We start from the raw sequence: 18,538 nt of genomic DNA, 5'->3' as shown, positions 1-18,538 counted from the left end.
TGAGCTGCCATGTGGGTGTTGTGAATTGAACCTGGGTCCTCTGGAAGAGAAGCCAGTGCTCTTAGCTGCCGAGCCATCTCTCCAGTACCCACCCTACCCTACTTTGCGTGTGTGTGTGTGTGTGTGTGTGTGTGTGTGCACATTTTCACTCATGTGCACATGTATGTTCTGGGGGTTGAACACAAGGCAGGCCTCATGCATGCCATTGAATTACAACTCCAACCTCTGTGAATAAATTTAAATGCCAGGAAAACAGAGATGCCTATCTCTTTCAGCAAACCTGGGACAGCGTCTGGTCCAGCATGTGTAAAATATGCTCAGTAGACTTTTTTTTTTGTTTTTTATGACAAGGCTCTTGGGCTCAGACTCACTATGTAGCTAAGGCCATAATGAGTTTGAACTCCTGACCTTCCTGCCTTCACCTCATAAATCCTGTGATTATAGGTCTAGGCCACCAAGCCTGACTTTTTTTTTTTTTTTTTTTGACAAGGTCTTACATATGAGTCTTGGGTGGTTTGATAATTGTTTAGCCCAGACTGGTCTTAAAGTCATAGTGTCTTCCTGCCTCAACTCTCAAGTTCAAAAATCAAAAAATATTTGTTGATCCCGGCGGTGGTGACACAGGCCTTTAATCCCAGCATTCAGGAGGCAGAGGCAGGTGGATCTCTTGAGTTCAAAGCCAGCTTAGTCTACAGAAGGACAGTCAAGGCTACACAGTGAAACCTTATCTTGAAAAACAAAAACAATTCAAAATTTTAAATAAATGAATGCCCTGTATATAATAATGAAACTTCAGACAGCACGATCACACGCTGAAGCAATTTCCCCAAGAATAAGAACTCCAGGCCTGCCGGGCGGTGGTGGCGCACGCCTTTAATCCCAGCACTTGGGAGGCAGAGGCAGGAGGATCTCTGTGAGTTCGAGACCAGCCTGGTCTACAAGAGCTAGTTCCAGGACAGGCTCCAAGACCACAGAGAAACCCTGTCTCGAAAAACCAAAAAAAATAAAAATAATAAAAAAAAAGAACTCCAGGCCTGTGATTATATCCTAGAAGACTAAAAACTACCAACAAAAGGTCTAGTCTGAATGCTGGGGAAAGCAGGGATATACTGGAATTCTGTTTATTATGTTTATTCCCCCTAACCCAAGGTTGCTAGAGACCTTAGAAAACGGAGGCCCAGAATCTTTTTTTCCCCTCCCCACAAAGAAACTTTCTTCGTGTAGCTTTGGCTGTTCCGGAACTCACTCTGTAGAGCAGGACGGGAGGCCTCTGCCTCCTGAGTACTGGGATTATAGGCATGTGTCACCATTGCCAGTTTCAGAGGCCTAGAATCTTTTCAATACAACCTCCTGTCCAAAGCTACTTGTAGCGGTGCAATCCTTTAATCGGTACTGGGGAAATACAGGCAATTGAATCTCTTGTGAGTGTGAAGTCAGCATGATCTGTATAGAGAGTTGCAGGCCAGTCAGGGTTACCAGGTGAGACCAACATTTTCCTTTTATGTTTTCACAACAGGTGTTTTTCCATCTACATTCACAGCCTCTTTGGCTAGACTGCAAATGGGCAAGTACCTCTAGGACCCCGAGTTTCTTTCTCTTTATGAATGAACAGGCTCAGGTCTACGCATGTGCAGCTCCCAAAGCTCCCGCTCCACGTGAGGCCCACCGGTCCCTCCTTGTGGGCGACTCCGCCCTCCTTCATTCTAATGGACCAATGGGGAGCAACCTAGGGGGCGGAGCCTGGAGCCGCCCGGCAGGGTATCCCGCCCCTCCCCAGCCCTTGGTGCCCGGCTCCCTTGCGTAGAGCCGCTGTGTTGTGATCACGTGGGCTGCCCGGGGCGCGCGGCTTGTTTTGGTTTTCCTTCCGCTTGCCGGGCGTAGCTTCGGTGAGCTGCTGTCCTTCCCGGGCTCCACCGCAGCCTGCACCCCGGCCGGTGTTCGGGCTCTCTCGGCCCGCGCTCTTAGGAGTCCCTCCGGGCGGCGTCCTGTCATGCCGCTGGTGCGCTATAGGAAGGTGGCCATCCTTGGGTACCGCTCCGTAGGTGAGTCTCCGCCCTCCGGAGATCACCAGCGCACCGTTGCTTTGTGGCCAGAAGAGGCGCGCTGTCGCGGGAACGTGACACGAGGAGCCAGAGTGGCCTGGGAAGAAGTCAGCTTTACTGCTAGGCAATGGAAGGGTGGAGGGATGCTGGAAGAGGAGCGCTCAAGGGTTAAAGTGGACGGGGCTGTGGTTGCATCAGTGGTCCCCGCATTACTCTGGGAGCAGGGGTGGGATCAGCATTTGAAGGCTTGGTGGAGATCTACACTTGCAAGTGTCCTTGGGCTGGTGCACTAGATCCTGGGGAGTCTTGGATCTTCCAAAGGGTGAGGTGGGGTGCGGCACGGAAAGGCTTCCTGCGGCGCTGCTGAATGCATCCCAATAATCAAACTGCTGCGGAATCAACGCGTTAGGATGTTGGTAATAATTGACCAAGGGGAAGCATTGGTTGGGGTCTCTCACTGACTGGGAGGCTGATTTGGGGTGCGTTTTGGTCCTGGTCACAGTCCGAAAGGACAAAAGTGTAAATATGGATGGATGATTGTATTACAACAATCTCTGGTCCTTAAAGGGAAGACATCTTTGGCACATCAATTTGTGGAAGGCGAGTTCCTGGAAGGCTACGATCCTACAGTGGAGAATAGTGAGTAGTGTTCTTTAGTGTGAAGGGGATGAACCTAGATAGATTGGGTGCCCTTTCCAGCTCCATAATTTGAGATTTCTTTGTTACCAAGGGGCTGTGTTAATCAGTTCTGGGAACCCTGTTCTGTGCGTGTACCCTGTTCTAGACAGCAATGCTTTCAGCCTTCCTAATGCTGTGAACCTTTAATACAGTTCATGTTGGGATGATTCCCCCAACCATAAAATTATCTCGCGGCTATTTCATAACTGAATTGTTAATATCTGCTATGCAGGATATGTGATACTTGATCCTCCAAAAGATTGTGACCCACAGATTGAGAACCTGTGGTCTAGAGAGTTCTGCAAGGTTCTAGCCCAGAATAGTGTAGAATCTATGGTGTACTAGATATGAGGACAGCAAGACCCCTAGCGTGTCTCTCCAGTTTTCTGGAGAGTTCCCTGGAACTAGTCTGTGTCACTGCCAGGGTCAGGAATATGAAGGAAGATACGTCACAAGCCCTATAAAGCACCTCACAGTAAATATGTTTTCCTCTTTGTTTTTCCAGCTTACAGCAAGACAGTGACTCTTGGCAAAGATGAGTTTCACCTACATCTAGTGGACACAGCAGGGCAGGTACAATTTGGGGTAGGGTGCCCAAATATTGCAGTTCAGCCCTATGTAGTCTTGTGGTCTGTGTGGTTCGTGTGTGATGTAGTATGGAAAGAAAAACATTTTAGCTGTTAACAGTGTGCAAGGCTCATTGGAGCAACTACATACTTGTTTAATGGGAATAAGAAATATCCCAGGGAGGCTCACTTGTGTGGTATCTCACTAGTTCATGCTATTTGAATGGTGTGGCCCCAAATACTCACGTTTCTGTTTCTTGTTAGGATGAGTACAGCATTCTGCCCTACTCGTTCATCATTGGGGTTCACGGTTACGTGCTAGTGTACTCTGTCACCTCTCTGCATAGGTATGTGACTAAGATTCTGAGTGGGGCTTGGCAGGGCTCAGCAGTTATCCTGGAACTAAGATTATTGCGCTATTTCTTCTTATGTTTGAAGCTTCCAAATCATTAAGAGCCTGTACCAAAAGCTACATGAAGGCCATGGTAAAACTCGGTAAGTGGCCCTAGGAAGTAGAGTGTGGGCATGAGGGTGTGGAAGAAGGCAAAAGTGTGAATTCCGAAGAGACTGGACATGGGTCATGCCTGACTTATTTGGGGAGTCATCCAGCTTTGCTGTCGTTGGAGTAGTTGGGGTCTGTAGAGAATGGGAAGGGGCTCTGATTGTGATCCAGTAGTAGCTGCTGCTTCATCACAGGCTGCCGGTGGTGCTTGTGGGGAACAAGGCAGACCTCTCTCCAGACAGGTGAGTAAGTCTCTGACGCTCACGGCACAGGAAAGAGAGTTGTACTAGAGATCAGTCAAGCTGTAGTCCTTCCTTGACTCTGAGACAGGATTCTCACCGTGTAGCCCAGGCTGTCCTTGAGCTCCCTGCCCTCTTGCCTTTCTGATAGTGCCTGCTGAAGTTATAGGGTGGCTCCCCATGCCTAGCCATTTCCCCCTTTTCACCATTACCTTCATGGTTATTTATCATACAGCAATAATTCATATTTCTAGCTTCAGTCTTACTTTTACCCATCCTGCTTTTGTTTACGTGTATTTTCTCTCACCTTGCCCTCATCAAACCTTGGGGGAGGGGTGTGAAACATCAGAGGAAATCTAAGTCTTAAAGAATTCTCAGAGAGCTTGCGGACATTGTTATCTGCCTTCCATCTTTATGTTCCACAATTGCTTCCAGAGAGGTGCAGGCAATTGAAGGGAAGAAGCTAGCAGAGTCCTGGGGTGCGACATTTGTGGAGTCGTCTGCTCGAGAGAATCAGGTGCCTAACCTAAAGACTAACTTGGTGACACAGTTGACAGTGTCTTTCCTTACACACTGCTTGGTGGTGGGGATGGTGAGGGAGTGGTATGTTTGCCTCAGGGCTGGGTAGTATTGGCACCCAACCAACTGACTGACTTCTGAATCTGCTTATTCCTTGTAGCTAACTCAAGACATCTTCATCAAAGTCATCCAGGAAATTGCCCGTGTGGAGAATTCTTATGGGCCAGACCGCCGATGCTATCTTATGTGAGCCCTTGGTACGGAATAACTGTCTTGTTTCTGCTGCGGGCATTTTCCAGCCTGCAGTGGGGGGCAGACCCTCAGGACTTAACTGGTATGGTTGCCAACTATGTCCTTGGCCCTCTGGGCACACAGTATGGTACCCTCATCTTTGCACACTCATCCCAGGTTCTGGTAGCCTGGATGTTAATGTTTACAAAGGGGCAAGATGTCTCATGGACACTGGCTTCTAACTCCTTGTTTTTCTAAATGAACTTTTACAATCTGCACAGTTGAGTCTTGGGCACTGGTTATCCAGGCCCCACCCTCCTGGGTAGGTTTTGGGTGTTGGTTGGGTAAGGGCATTTGTTGCTTGACAGTTCTGAAGTAGAGCTGGTTCCTGGGCTGACAATGTGTATTTGCAAATAAACTGAGAAATCTTTCGTTGTCGACTTCTGTGTCTGGGGAGCGCTGAGGAGTGGACAGTATGAAATCTTGCCTTACTCCTCACTAAGGACCACTACCCTCAGCTTTAACTACTTGCCCTTTTCACTTATTTTGCTGTTTGTTTCTTTTCTCTACTTCAACAAGTTCTATCGGACTGCCCCACCCATCTCCCAAAGTTTGTGGGTGCTGAAGATCCCCCTAACTGCAGATCTACTGCCCCCTAGTGACCAGCTGCCCTATGCTGACAAGCTGTTGTCCTGGGACCTTGAGAATTGCTACATCTCAGCATGGAGGAAGGAAGCCCCTCATTTCTAATGATGTCAAGGAGAGTAGAGGCAGAGGCTAGAAGTATGTGAAACCTAAGAAAATTGAGAAAAGCAAGAAATAATGTTTTTGGTGAACGTTAGTTCTGCCATCCCCATGTCCCTTGTCTCTTTCAATATAGTGCTTTTTTTTTTTTGTCTTTTTCTTTTATCCATTTGGTTATCTTTTTATGCCTTGCACACCTTTGGAATTGTGCTATATTTTAGGTGTTAAGGATTTGTTTCTGTCCAGTCTGATTAACTGTTGCAGTAGGATGGATATTTCAGCTAGTAAGGGCGGACCTTTTTTACTCTGTTAAAATTGTGTGTGGGGGGGTACATGTCAGTGCAGGTACCTGAGGAGGTAGCAGCATCCGATTCCTTGGAACTGTAGTTCCCAGCAGTGGTGAGTCTCTGAACATGGATACCGGAAACTGGACATGGTCCTGCATAAGCTGAGCTGTCTCTCCAGCCCCTGCCTCTGTCTTCCTTGACTCCTCACCCACCCCCACAAATTCATCTCAAGGGGAGTCGTAAGGGTTACCTAAGAGGCACCATAGTGTAACAGAAGACAATGACCTCTGCTAAGTGGGGAAAGCTGAAGTACCTAGTCAGCCTGAGTTTCCCATTTGTGAAGTAGGGTTAAGTTGGCTTCAGGTGTGGTGGTATGCCTCCAATCATTTTGAAGACTGAGGAAGGAGGAGGGGGACATCCTGGGCTGTATATCAAGATTTCACACATCAGCCAAATACTCTGCCACCGAGCTATAGCTCCAGTCCATTTTGTTGTTGAGACAGGGTTTCTCTGTGTAGCCCTGACTCATCTGGAACTCATTCATTCTGTATACCAGATCTCGAACTCAGATATCTGCCTGCCTTTGCCTCCGGAGTGCTGGGATTAAAGGTGTGCACTGGCACCATCCAGATACTCCTTTTTTAAACAAATTAGTATTTTAAAAATATTATGTGTGTGGGCATACGATAGCATTTAAGTGGCGGTTAGAAGGCAACTTGCGGGAGTTGATTCTCTTCTACAATGTGTCCTAGGGATCGAACTCAGATCTGGCAAAAAGTGTCTTTTATTCATTGGGCCAGTTAGCCCTCTAGCGAGTTCTTTTTAAGTTTTTTTTTTTTGGGGGGGGGTTTCGAGACAGGGTTTCTCTGTGGTTTTGGAGCCTGTCCTGGAACTAGCTCAGGCTGGTCTCGAACTCACAGAGATCCGCCTGCCTCTGCCTCCCAAGTGCTGGGATTAAAGGCGTGCGCCACCACCGCCCGGCAAGTTTTTTTTTTTGTTTTTTTTTTAATATTTATTTTTTGCTGGGTGGTGGAGGTGCATGCCTTTAATTCCAGCATTTGGGAGGTAGCAGCAGGTAGATCTCTGAGGCCAGTCTGGTCTACAGAGTGAGTTCTAGGACAGCCAGGGCTACACAGAGAAACCATGTTTTGAAAAAACAAACAAAAACAACCAAACAAATAACAAAAAAGATTCATTTTTACCGTATGGGTGTTTTGTCTACATGCACACCTGTGCACCACTCATGTATTGTGCCTTCTGAGGCCAGAAGAGGGCATCAGATCTCTTGGAAATGGAGTTATGGATGGTTGTGAACCTCCAAGAAGGTTCTGGGAACCAAATCTAGGTCAGCTGGAAGATCAAGCAATGTGTGTTTTTAACCGCTGAACAATCATTCAGCCTCTGAATATACTGAAATAGGGTCTCCCTAAATCGCCTAGGCAGGCGTGGACCCTGTCAGTGCTGCTAACCCTCCCAGTAGCTGGAATTACAGATCGGTGCCACCAAGCCTGCTATTTTTTTTTTAAATTGTTTTTGTTGTCCTTTTGATAGGATTGTGTGTGTCTGTGTGTAAAACATGCTGTGGCGCATTGTGGAGATCAGAGAGCAACTTTCAGGAATTAATTCTCTCCATCCACTGTCCTGGAAATCAAACAGGCTTGGTAGCAAACTACTTTAACTCCGGCCTTCACATTACTGGATTATAGGACTGCAGTGCCAAACTCGGGTTAAGACTTTATATTAAAAAGAAGCCTTGGGGCTGGAGAGATGCCTCAATGGTTAAGAAGTATTTGTCTTACAAATGGACCCAAGTTCAATTCCCAGCACCCACACTAGGCAGCTTACAACTGCTTGTAATTCCAGCTTCAAGGGGTGGCCCTAACCTCAGGTACATGTATGTGTAAATAAAAAAAAAAAAAAAAAGGAAAAAAAAAGCTTGGAGCTCAGTGGTTAATGGTGCTTAATGCTTTTGCAGAGGACCGAGGTTTGGTTCCTAGCCCCACACAGTGGCTCCCAAGCTCTTGTAACTACAGTTCTAGAGGCTCCAATGCCCTCTTCTGGCCTCTGGAGGCTCATGCATTTATTTAGTACAGAAACTCACAAGGATACATACAAACACACATATAACTAAAAGTTTTGAGTCTGTTTCAGAGGATTAAAGTGAGAAAGGGGCCAGGTGTAGCACATGTCTTTAATTCCAGCGCTCAGGAGGCAGAAACAACATGGATTGAGTTAGAGGGTAGCCTTGTCTAGATGGCACATTCCAGGCGGGTCAGGATTTGAGTTAGAGGGTAGCCTTGTCTAGATGGCACATTCCAGGCGGGTCAGGATTTGAGTTAGAGGGTAGCCTTGTCTAGATGGCACATTCCAGGCGGGTCAGGATTTGAGTTAGAGGGTAGCCTTGTCTAGATGGCACATTCTAGGCGGGTCAGGATTTGAGTTAGAGGGTAGCCTTGTCTAAATGGCACATTCCAGGCGGGTCAGGATTTGAGTTAGAGGGTAGCCTTGTCTAGATGGCAGATTCCAGGTGGGTCAGGGTTACATAATACGACCTTGTCTTAAAACAAAAATGTGAGAATTGAGGTAATATACACAATGTTCAGCAGCACTTGGGAGGCAGAGGCAGGCGGATCTCTGTGAGTTCGAGACCAGCCTGGTCTACAAGAGCTAGTTCCAGGACAGGCTCCAAAACCACAGAGAAACCCTGTCTCGAAAAACCAAAAAGAAAAAAAAAATGTTCAGGATAGTGCACCATAGATTAACCAGTTAGTACTAGTATCTTCTAGTGAGGGTCTGCTTTTCCTTTTTGGGTACAGGCAGCAGAGAGGTGCCTTCTAGTTTTCAATTCCTAGTTAAACTTGTTCTTCTACAGTTTGGGATCATTTAGAAGTTTCTTAAAAAAAAATTGCTGAAAGCCAGGCGGTGGTGGCGCACGCCTTTAATCCCAGCACTTGGGAGGCAGAGGCAGGCAGATCTCTGTGAGTTTGAGGCCAGCCTGGTCTACAAGAGCTAGTTCCAGGACAGGAACCAAAAGCTACGGAGAAACTCTGTCTCGAAAATAATCCAAAAAAAATTAGTGGTTCAGTGTTGAGACTACAAATCATGATGCCAATGTATGGATAGCAGGATGTGTCTGCTACTGATCCCTCCTACGGCCATGGCCGGATCGGCACTATCCAATATGGAAGGTCACACATGACTAAGTTTAACATAGTTATAATTAAGTTACTGAGTTGCACCACCTACCAACATTTCAAAGTACTCAATAGCTACATGTATCTAATGGCTATATTCCTGTGGATACAGCACATTTCCATCAGAATGAATCATTCTCTGCTTTTCCCACAAACATTGCCTCAGACCTAATTTGCCAGCTTCTTTCTACTTTTTCCTCTTTAAAAAATTTTTTTTTCAAAAATTACACTGATTTATTATTGTTTGTGTGTGTGGGCACAATTGGTGTGTGAAGGTCAGAGGACAACTTGTTCTCAGTTCTCTCCTTCACTAGGTGGGCCTCAGGGGTTGAACCAGGTCTTCCGTTTACCCTTCAGGCCATCGCATCTTCAGGCCCTTAAATTTTTTTTTTTAATCTACAGGGAAAACGTTGCCTTTGGTTTGAATTATGGGTTAATTTCTTAGGGTCCTTGATTTCCTTTAGTTTAGCCTCAGTCTTTTCATCTGTAATATGGAGAAAATTCCCCAATGCTGGTGAGAAAAGCTAAGACGATATATAAAGTATCAAGTGAACAGTTAATTTGTCTCAACCTGCTTACTCCATGTATAGTCTATGCAGAAAAAGTAATTCTATTTTCCCTATCATTCAGACTTGGGGTGCGAGCGCTTGCCAAGGTCTTATCCAGATTAACAAAATTCCAGCCAACTAGCAGGGTATTTAGCTTTTTTTTTTTTTTTTTTTTTTAAGAAAAGAGAGAGAGGGGCAGGTTCAGAAGATTTTCGAGAAAAATTAAATACGGGATGGGATACTCTAGATAGATGTTTTTGGGATCGTGAGAACACCGACAGTCCTTCGGCACGAAAGGGTCTTGGAGTTAGAAGACCTGAGACTCGTCCAGCTCTCTTCCGGCCCCCGAACGTGGCAAGAACCCACCCTTTGCAGCGCCAGGCGCCGTGCCTCACTTTCTCCATTTGCGGACTCCAGTTCCCAGGATGCAGAGCAGCGGCCAATCTCGAGGCTCTTTTTCCATTCCCCCCCCCACCCCATGGCAAAGATTGTCCCCAGCCAAAACAAGGAGTTTCAAGGGCCAATGACTTTAGGAAACAGAATTAAGAAGTGGCTAAACTCCTAATTTCACCACCCAGGAGGTAAAGGAGGCAGTTCCTGAGCCGCGGGGAAGAAGTGGGGGGCTTAATTCCCACGTGTCTGCCCGGCGGCCAGCCTGGCTCAGTAGGGGTTAACCTGCGGCGGAAGGATCCCGGAGCGTGTGCGTAGAACTGCAGAGTCACAGCCTTTCCTCCGAGAGGGTTGTACCCCTCCGCCGCCCCGCTCCAACACAAAATAGGGCCTCCTCTTCTCCTTTCTCCCCTTCTTGAGTGGGGTTCCCCAGGCAAAAGGCACCCCCTGGACCTCGCTCCGGACGCTCCTCGAGTCTCTACGACCGCTGCCCAGATCTCTGGCGAGGAAACAGGCTCTTCGCAGGAACCACCCTACCGGCCGAGCAGGAGGCGGAGGGGGGGGAGGCGGAGCGGCGCCGCGCTGCACTACTTTCCTCTCCGGTTGCAAATGGCTGCCTCGTTCCCCACTTTCCGCTCAGTTTCCTGACCCCCCGGCGCCGGGAGCCGGGGCTGGACCATGCACCTCTAGACCCCCCGCGATCATAGCCTGCCGGGGGTCTAGGGGGTGCTGCGGACTACAGCCGGCCAGGCCGGGGGCGGGGCAGCTCCCGAGGCCAGAGGGGAAGGGAGGCGAGCGCTGGGCCTGGAGCGGCCGGAGGGGAGCGGGCAGAGGGCTCGCACCGCCCGCCCCTTCCTCTTCCTCGCCCACCAACCCTCCTCCCTTCCCCGGGGGGGAGCAGAAGGTGGGGGGCTCGAAGCCGCCGAGGGGGGACGCTCGGGGTCGAGGAGCCCGGCGCTGGGTGTGTGTCAGGTTCGGCCCCGCCGGCTCCGCGTCGCCGTAGCTCGCGCGGCCCCGGGGCGCCGGCCGGGCGGGGAGAGGGGCTCGGCGAGGCTGCGAGGGGCTCACGTTCCATCCGGGCCCGGCGCGCGGCGCGGCGCGGCATTCCTTCCGGGCTGCTGGGGAGGCGCCTCGACGTTCCATCTGGAGAGCCTCGACGTTCCGCCCGAGCCCGGCGCGGGCGGCCGGGGCGCTGGCCGGGCCCTAGGACTGGGAGGCCGCCCGGCGACGCTGATGCGGAGCCTGCTCGCCCAAGATCAAAGCCACCGGTGCTCTCTTTGTGTCCGTTCGGGATTCGCCGCCCTGGGGCTGTCCATGGAAACCTAAACTGCTGGAACCCGAGGCAGAGAACCCCTCTTGGCTTCTTGCTTTTTTTTTTTTTTTTTTCTTCCCGGGGAAAGGGTGGCCACTCCGACCTGGATTTACCGTTCTTGGCCCCCTTAAGCCCCCCCGAGTGGGGGGCGGCTGTGATCGATCTGGCGGTTGGAGGTCGGGGAGCGGCCCGGGCTCTGGCCATGTTCTCGGATGAGGATTTCTGGATCGCCCTGTGAAGAGGTGAGTGAAGTCCGCCCGGCCTGGGCCCAGAAAGGGTTGGACTGGGGGCACAGCCAGATGGACTATCTTGGCCGGTGCTGGCCTTTAGGTTGGAGAAGGGGGTGCCAGAGTTGGGAAGGGTTCCTTTGGCAGGGTCTGTCAAGCAACCTGAGCCAGCCACCAAGGCGGAGCTGAGGCCTGGTTTCTTGGGGTGTGCCTCTTTAAAAATTTGGGGTTCAGGGAACTACAGGAGTTTGGGAACATGTCCAGATAGCCTCTCTGCCTGTTTATTTTTGTGTTGAGGGAGTTCGACCAAACTAGGACCCAGGCCCTGATGCCAAAACCAATCCCAGGCTGCTGTCCCCCACCCCCAACCCCCAGGGTTCCTTGGGACAGATCAACCTTGGGTGGGGGTGCCACTGCCGGGTCGGACTTACTGCCAGATTGGACTTTAATATTGTTCCTACCTAGCCGGGCACCCGCAACAGTCTGGGAAACTCAAGGAGCCTTGGGTCCTTCACCAGGGGGACGGTGGGTGGAAACTGGTGTGATGAAGAGGGGTGGCTGGGGCAAGAAGGTGGGGCTGGGGCAGCTCTGGCCTTGCTGGTTCAACTTTAAACTACCCCTGCCTGGCAAAGTGACCCCAGAAAGGCCTAGTGGTGTGTTAACCTGCTTTGCCTCCCCTCCTCTCGGGATGGACATAATCTCCAGGGGATTATAGAGGAGGCCGTTGAGATTTGTTCTCTACGAATGTGGGCTGCAAAAAAATGGCTTTTGTCTCCTGCTTTCTCTGGGCCTAGTGTAGAGAGTTAGCTGTCCATGAGTCCCTGACCGATCCCGAAGGCCCCTGCCAGACCTCTAAAATGCTTTTCTGGCTGCTGAGTGGTAAATAGTTCTCTGATGCTCTCCCAGCCCCGCAGAATAAGGTGGCTTTACCTCTTTGGTGGAGAAATGACTTTATTTGTGCTCTTTTCTGCTGGGAGCCAGTGTTTCCACCCCTGGTAGGAGGTGCTGGGGAGAAGGGGTGTGTATGTGCAGCTGGAAGGTGCAGCATGAACCTCCCGCCTCAGCCTCTGGCCCTGGGCTGGGACAGCCTCTCACACCTGTCATGTCGCCCAGCAGGGATTTGGCTAGTGCATTGTGCTCCCTCATTTCACCCCCTCCAAAATACATTTGCTAGATCTCCTTGAGTCTTGTCTCAGAAAGGGGAAAGTAAGGGCTCTCTCCTTGAAAGGTTTCGGAGAGGTGGCACAGGGGTGGTGGAGTGAGGTGAGCTGTCACCTGTGGTCTCTGTGCCTGTTGTCTGCTCGCCAATGACTTTCTTAGGTGGCACTGTACCTTGTTAGCTCTCACTACCCCCTAGGCTGACCTGACCCAGGGACAATGTGTTACCATTTGGCTCCTTCCTAGAGGACTGCCCGAAAATGGGGGTGGAGAGAGGTGTGGTTTGATTCTCTAGCTGGGAACCAGGAAGTCCTGAGCCCCACTGAAGAGCTGTTCACTCAAGAGCCTGCTCCAGCCTTTCACCCCTCCAAGCCTCCATTTCCTCCCTTGCAGAGAAAATGGAGTGAAATCTATTGGTCTAGGGTGAACACAGGAAGGAGAGTAGCTGAGTAAATCTCTGCCTTCTTTCTTGTTGTTTGGGCCTTTTAGATGTAAGACTAAGAGGTGTCAGCTCCTAGAACAGAGGAAGCCTGGCCCAGGTACTAGCCTAGTTTTGATCCAGAGAAAACCCCCTTGGGATATATGTCTATGTGTTTACTGACTGAATGATGGGACGCGGGGTGGGGGACCTTTGCCTTTATTTGTTTAAATGCCTCCAGGGACTTGATTGCTGTGTGCTTGGTATTTCAGTATAGATGTTGGTTGGACTTCAGGCTCGAGCAGTCAGGGTCTAAGGTTTCAGCTTCTTGGAGATGCTCCTGGATTCTTTATGGTACAGAAAAAGGACAGTTTGCTCTTTGCTGTTGAGTCTTTCACCCTCCCTAGCTCTATGAGTGGGACTCTTTGGAGGACATTGCTGCTCTGTTCCTCAAGGCTAGATGAAGAAGGTAGTTTCTGTACCTTCTTGGGCAGCTCTAGCTTTACCAGCCTGAGAAAGCTGTGCTTGGGGGAGGGCGGAGGAATTTGTCCCTCTGGCCTTGTGTGAGGCGGTCCTCCTACCCACTGTTTTATCACTGTTGCTTTCTATTTGTTGCTGTTTGTGGCGCCTTTGGCCTCAACTCTGAGAACAGAGTTGGTGGAGGATCTGTAAGGAAAATATGGCAAGATGCAAACATTTAGAAAATTTTGAAGTCCTCTTGGACCTTTGGTGTGACCACTGAGTAGGAAGAGGGGCCTGACTTGAGTCTTGACCTCCAGTTCCCTCCTTACCACAGGTGACTTGTAAGGGCCTCTTGAAGTTCAGAACACTCTTCTGTAAGCTGGCCAGATAAGCATCCTGCTTTCTTTTAAATGGACTGCTGTGTGTGAGGTTTGGGAAAAGGTGGTTTGGGAATGGAGATAATAGGTGACAGGTGAAGCCTTGAGTCCCTGACCTGGCGGGGCCTAGTGGCAGGAGGAGAGTAAGGTAACATCCTTTACTTCGACATGGCTCGGGGTGTTGCCAGCGTTGAAAATGAAATTGTGAATGTAGGCCGGGCGGTGGTGGCACACGCCTTTAATCCCAGCACTCGGGAGGCAGAGGCAGGCGGATCTCTGTGGGTTCGAGACCAGCCTGGTCTACAAGAGCTAGTTCCAGGACAGGCTCCAAAACCACAGAGAAACCCTGTCTCGAAAAACAAAACAAAAAAAAAAAAAAAAGAGATTGTGAATGTAGGGAAGGAAATCTGATGCCATGCTGCTAGCTGGGGAATTGATTTCTGATCATGAGCACTCTTAGTGTTTCCCTTATTGTTTAGCCCCCCGAGTGATTGACCGGGATATTTGCTGTCCGGTGTTAGAGGACAGGATTATCTGTACCCAGGTTGGTGTGATCACTGGCTAAACAAGAGGAGAGGGAATGATGGGACATGAATTTCCTAGACCTTTAGTATTTACAGTTCTTTTTCTGGGTTCTCTGCACCTCACCATCACCATCTGATCAAGAAAAGGGCCCACCCTTCTCACCAACAACTGCACCCTTATGTAGGGTTTCTTTCCTAGTTATAATCTGGTAATTCTTGTCTGTTTAAACAGTTTAACTATGTAGCTCTGACTGGCCTGGAGCTCTCTGTGTAGACCAGGCTGGCCTCCAACTTGGATTGATCCCTCTGTTTTTGTCTCCCAAGAAATGGCATTATTGAATGTGCCACCAGGCCTGGTATCTCTGTAATTCTTACTCTTGACTCATCTCGGCGTTTGTACAATACTTACTGTGCTGCCTTAGAGGTCAAGGAAAATTCACCAAATGTCCTGTGGGTCTTAAGCTTTTCAGGTGTAGATTTGTGTATTTCATTGGGTTTTGATATATGCTGGACTCCATGAGAAGGGAGAGAGGGACCGTTAACTGCGAGTATTTGGAAACCCTGCTTGACTTAGGAGGAAGGAAACTATTCTGCTCTGTTATGTCCTGCCCCATTTAGCCCTCCTCCAAGTAGCAATGTGCTTCCTGAGACTACAACTCCCAGCATGCTTAGCCCCAGGCCTGCTTACACATGCTCAGTAACTCTTAAGGCCCACTTCTGTTAACTACTAAGAGCATCTAAGGAAGAAGGGCAGTTGGCGTTGCCAAGGGCAACAACCTGAGGCCTTCATGCTAAGTGAGACCCAGCGCTCCTTTAGGGCTGGGACCAGTGGTGGTCCTGAGTCTCATGACTGGCAACTGAGGGTTCTGTTTGTTGTGTTTGGGATGTCCTTGTTGAAAGCAGTGGAGATCCATTCACAGCTAGCCTTTAGTTTAGTGCTGTGTTGAATCTCTTGCAAGACCCTAAGACTCTTCCTTTTGAGAGAGGGATTTTGGCATGACTGAGACTTCTGGGTCCTGATTACCCAGTGATTACTTCCAGGACTGTAGGATAGTAGCTAACCTGAGAATAAAGGCCAGGGAATAGGGCCCAGGAGTTAAGATGAGACAATGGATTCTACTAAATGTAACTGGATGTATTTTTAGTTATATGTGATTGCCCTAGGAACTGGTACAGAGTAGGGTGGAAGTGGGAAAGTAGGAATCAGGATGAGAGGAGGTATGTGTTTGGGGAAGAGGTTGGTAGCGGAATACGATTTCGAATACTTTTACTTGTCATTACTATAGAAGTTTGCAAGACAAGGAGGTTCGTCTCTGATGTCTAAAGGGTCTGATTACCATTAGTTGATTTCTTACAATGGGGAAAAGGCTCACTGGAGAAGTTTACTGCACATACAAGTATCTTTTGGCACCAACAGGTCTCCCCGAGAGGGCCCTGCCCAGTCGGAGAGAGGGATGGACAGCCAGAAGCCGCCTGGTGAAGATAAAGATTCAGAACCGGCAGGTGAGTAAGGACAATTTCTGAGTTTGCCGACAGCTTTTGGCTCCTCATGGGTAACCCTTTATGTCTAGTTCTGGCACAAGTCCTGGCTAAGTCTGTAATAGACAGGAAATTGGAGAACTTTGTTCTTTGAGACAAAAGTTTCAATGCCACTGTGAGCTATTGAGGGTTTAGATAATTTTCATGCATTCGATGAGTGAACTTGGGAGTCTAAGTCAGGCTGATGTGTACTGTTCTGTTTATTCAGCTGATGGACCTGCAGCCTCTGAGGAGCCGGGTGCCACTGAGCCAGACCTTCCTAACCTGTGTGTTGGGGAGGTCTCTGTCCCCAGCTCTGGGAGTCCCAGGCTTCAAAAGCCTCCTCATGACTGCAGGTAACTTGTCTGTGGAAACGGGACTTTCTGGGCACATAAAGATTTGATTAGTGAAGCCGGGCGGTGGTGGCGCACGCCTTTAATCCCAGCACTCGGGAGGCAGAGGCAGGCGGAGCTCTGTGAGTTCGAGGCCAGCCTGGTCTACAAGAGCTAGTTCCAGGACAGGAATCAAAAAGCTACGGAGAAACCCTGTCTCGAAAAAATCCAAAAAAAAAAAAAAAAGATTTGATTAGTGTGTCTAGGGCTCTACAGAAGAGGCTGTGGGGAGTGAAGTGAGGAGGATGCATGCATATGCCCCTCATGTGGTCATCAGGCTGGCATAGTGCTGATGTTTGTGTGTCCACAGTGGGGGTCCAGCACGGCGTTGTGCTCTCTGTAACTGCGGGGAGCCCAGCCTGCATGGGCAGAGGGAGCTACAGCGCTTTGAATTGCCATTTGACTGGCCCCGGTCTCCAGCGGTGTCCTCTGGGGGAAACCTGGGGCCCTGTGAAGCAGTGCTGCTCAGTGAGGACCTGTCACAAATTGGTTTCCCTGAGGGCCTTACTCCTGCCCACCTAGGAGAACCTGGAGGTAAGTGAGAGAGGTGGGCTTGGAAGCAAAGTAGAGGCTGGGCAGTCTTGAACTCCTGGTCACTGTGTTAATTTGTTCCTCTCTTTACCCCTTCCCACCTATAAAGGGCACTGCTGGGCACATCACTGGTGTGCCGTGTGGTCAGCAGGTGTGTGGGGGCAGGAGGGCACAGAACTATGTGGTGTGGACAAGGCCATCTTCTCAGGGATCTCCCAGGTAGGACTGAGCTGACGCTTGCATAGGTGAAAGCAGGGTAGAGTGGGCCACACTGAGGCCTAGAGAGAGCTGACTGGCTCTGTGGCGTTCTTCTCACCCTCGCAGCGCTGCTCCCACTGCACCAGGTTTGGTGCCTCCATTCCCTGCCACTCACCTGGATGTCCACGGCTTTACCACTTTCCCTGTGCGGCTGCCAGTGGTTCCTTCTTATCCATGAAAACCCTGCGGCTGCTCTGCCCAGACCACAGAGAGGGGGCTGCACATTTGGGTGAGAAGTCCTGTTCTGTGGATACAGAGAAAATGAAGGGCCAAGTGTCCTCCATAAAGCATTCTTGAAATATAAAATTACATAGAGTCATTCTGTACCAAATGCATGGTAGTTATATTTCACAGTGTTCAGTGGTATGGGCACCCCAAAGCTGACCTGCACTGTCTTTTTCTTCCTACTGCAGAGGAGGCTCGCTGTGCAGTGTGTGAGGGGCCGGGGGAGCTCTCTGACCTCTTTTTCTGCACTAGCTGTGGGCATCACTATCATGGAGCCTGTCTGGACACTGCTCTGACTGCCCGCAAGCGTGCTGGCTGGCAGTGCCCTGAATGCAAAGAGTGCCAAGCCTGCAGGTAAGAGTGTGAGGGCTGAAGTGTAGCCATATGCAAAGTATGAGCAGAAAATGGTACTAGGAAGGATCCCATAATGTGTCCTGTGCCCCTCAGGAAACCTGGCAATGATTCTAAGATGTTGGTCTGTGAGACGTGTGACAAAGGATATCATACTTTCTGCTTACAACCACCCATCGAGGAGCTGCCTGCTCACTCGTGGAAATGTACGGTGAGTGTCTTCTGATGCCAACTCCTTCAGCATCTCCAGAGTTGCCTTGCATTTACCAGTTGTGTGCACTCCTTTGTTTTCCACTGTGGTTTGACTAGTGCCTGTCTTGCCTGCTTGCTTCCCCTAGACATGCCGGGTATGTCGGGCCTGTGGGACAGGCTCAGCAGAATTGCATCCGAACTCTGAGTGGTTTGAGAACTATTCACTCTGTCACCGTTGTCATAAAACCCAGGGAAGTCAGCCTGTCATTTCTGTTGCTGAGCAGCGCCCACCTGTCTGTAGCAGGTAAGTGGTATAGACAGATTGGGATGGGGTATCAGAAGGGGTGAGACTGGCAGGGGCCATGTTAAAAGTGGGCAGTCAGTAGTGCAATCCATAGTATTTATGCCTTGCCCCAGTATGCTCTCTAGGAGTTGTTAGCTGGTGAGAGCCACAGTGCCTGCTCCCCTGTACCCTCTGCAGATTTTCACCCCCAGAGCCTGGTGATACCCCCACTGATGAGCCCGATGCTCTGTACGTTGCATGCCAAGGGCAGCCAAAGGGTGGGCACGTGACCTCTATGCAACCCAAGGAACCGGGGCCCCTGCAATGTGAAGCCAAACCACTAGGTGAGTAGGGTTTAAAGGTCCCTGAA

The 18,538-nt window shown here is 49.8% G+C and overlaps 2 protein-coding genes across 13 annotated transcripts in view; both read left to right on the top strand.

Moving 5' to 3' along the window:
* Nucleotides 1-1,871: 1,871 nt before the first annotated feature.
* Nucleotides 1,872-5,208, top strand: Rhebl1 (RHEB like 1). Its single transcript, XM_057792137.1, has 8 exons — nt 1,872-2,042; nt 2,610-2,681; nt 3,226-3,293; nt 3,551-3,633; nt 3,725-3,781; nt 3,983-4,030; nt 4,463-4,544; nt 4,707-5,208. The coding sequence occupies exons 1-8, from the start codon at nt 1,991-1,993 to the stop codon at nt 4,794-4,796; spliced, it is 552 nt and encodes a 183-aa protein (XP_057648120.1). The 5' UTR covers nt 1,872-1,990; the 3' UTR covers nt 4,797-5,208.
* Nucleotides 5,209-11,361: 6,153 nt separating this feature from the next.
* The window catches only part of Kmt2d (lysine methyltransferase 2D), a 36,469-nt gene continuing 29,292 nt past the window's right edge, over nt 11,362-18,538 (top strand). For 6 of the 12 annotated variants that reach the window (XM_057791382.1, XM_057791381.1, XM_057791379.1 and 3 more), the window contains exons 1-10: nt 11,362-11,494; nt 15,836-15,921; nt 16,166-16,292; nt 16,639-16,862; nt 16,969-17,078; nt 17,184-17,346; nt 17,531-17,696; nt 17,790-17,904; nt 18,032-18,189; nt 18,367-18,512. In XM_057791382.1, the coding sequence (XP_057647365.1) occupies nt 15,873-15,921; nt 16,166-16,292; nt 16,639-16,862; nt 16,969-17,078; nt 17,184-17,346; nt 17,531-17,696; nt 17,790-17,904; nt 18,032-18,189; nt 18,367-18,512 (1,258 nt within the window). In that variant the 5' untranslated portion in view covers nt 11,362-11,494; nt 15,836-15,872. The remainder of the gene's footprint in view (nt 11,495-15,835; nt 15,922-16,165; nt 16,293-16,638; nt 16,863-16,968; nt 17,079-17,183; nt 17,347-17,530; nt 17,697-17,789; nt 17,905-18,031; nt 18,190-18,366; nt 18,513-18,538) is intronic. The other 6 variants (XM_057791380.1, XM_057791376.1, XM_057791387.1 and 3 more) reach the window with 1 other exon arrangement.

Source organism: Chionomys nivalis, chromosome 17, assembly GCF_950005125.1.
Source record: "Chionomys nivalis chromosome 17, mChiNiv1.1, whole genome shotgun sequence".
Classification (NCBI taxonomy): Eukaryota; Metazoa; Chordata; class Mammalia; order Rodentia; family Cricetidae; genus Chionomys; species Chionomys nivalis.
This window is presented reverse-complemented; position numbering and strand designations above follow the sequence as displayed.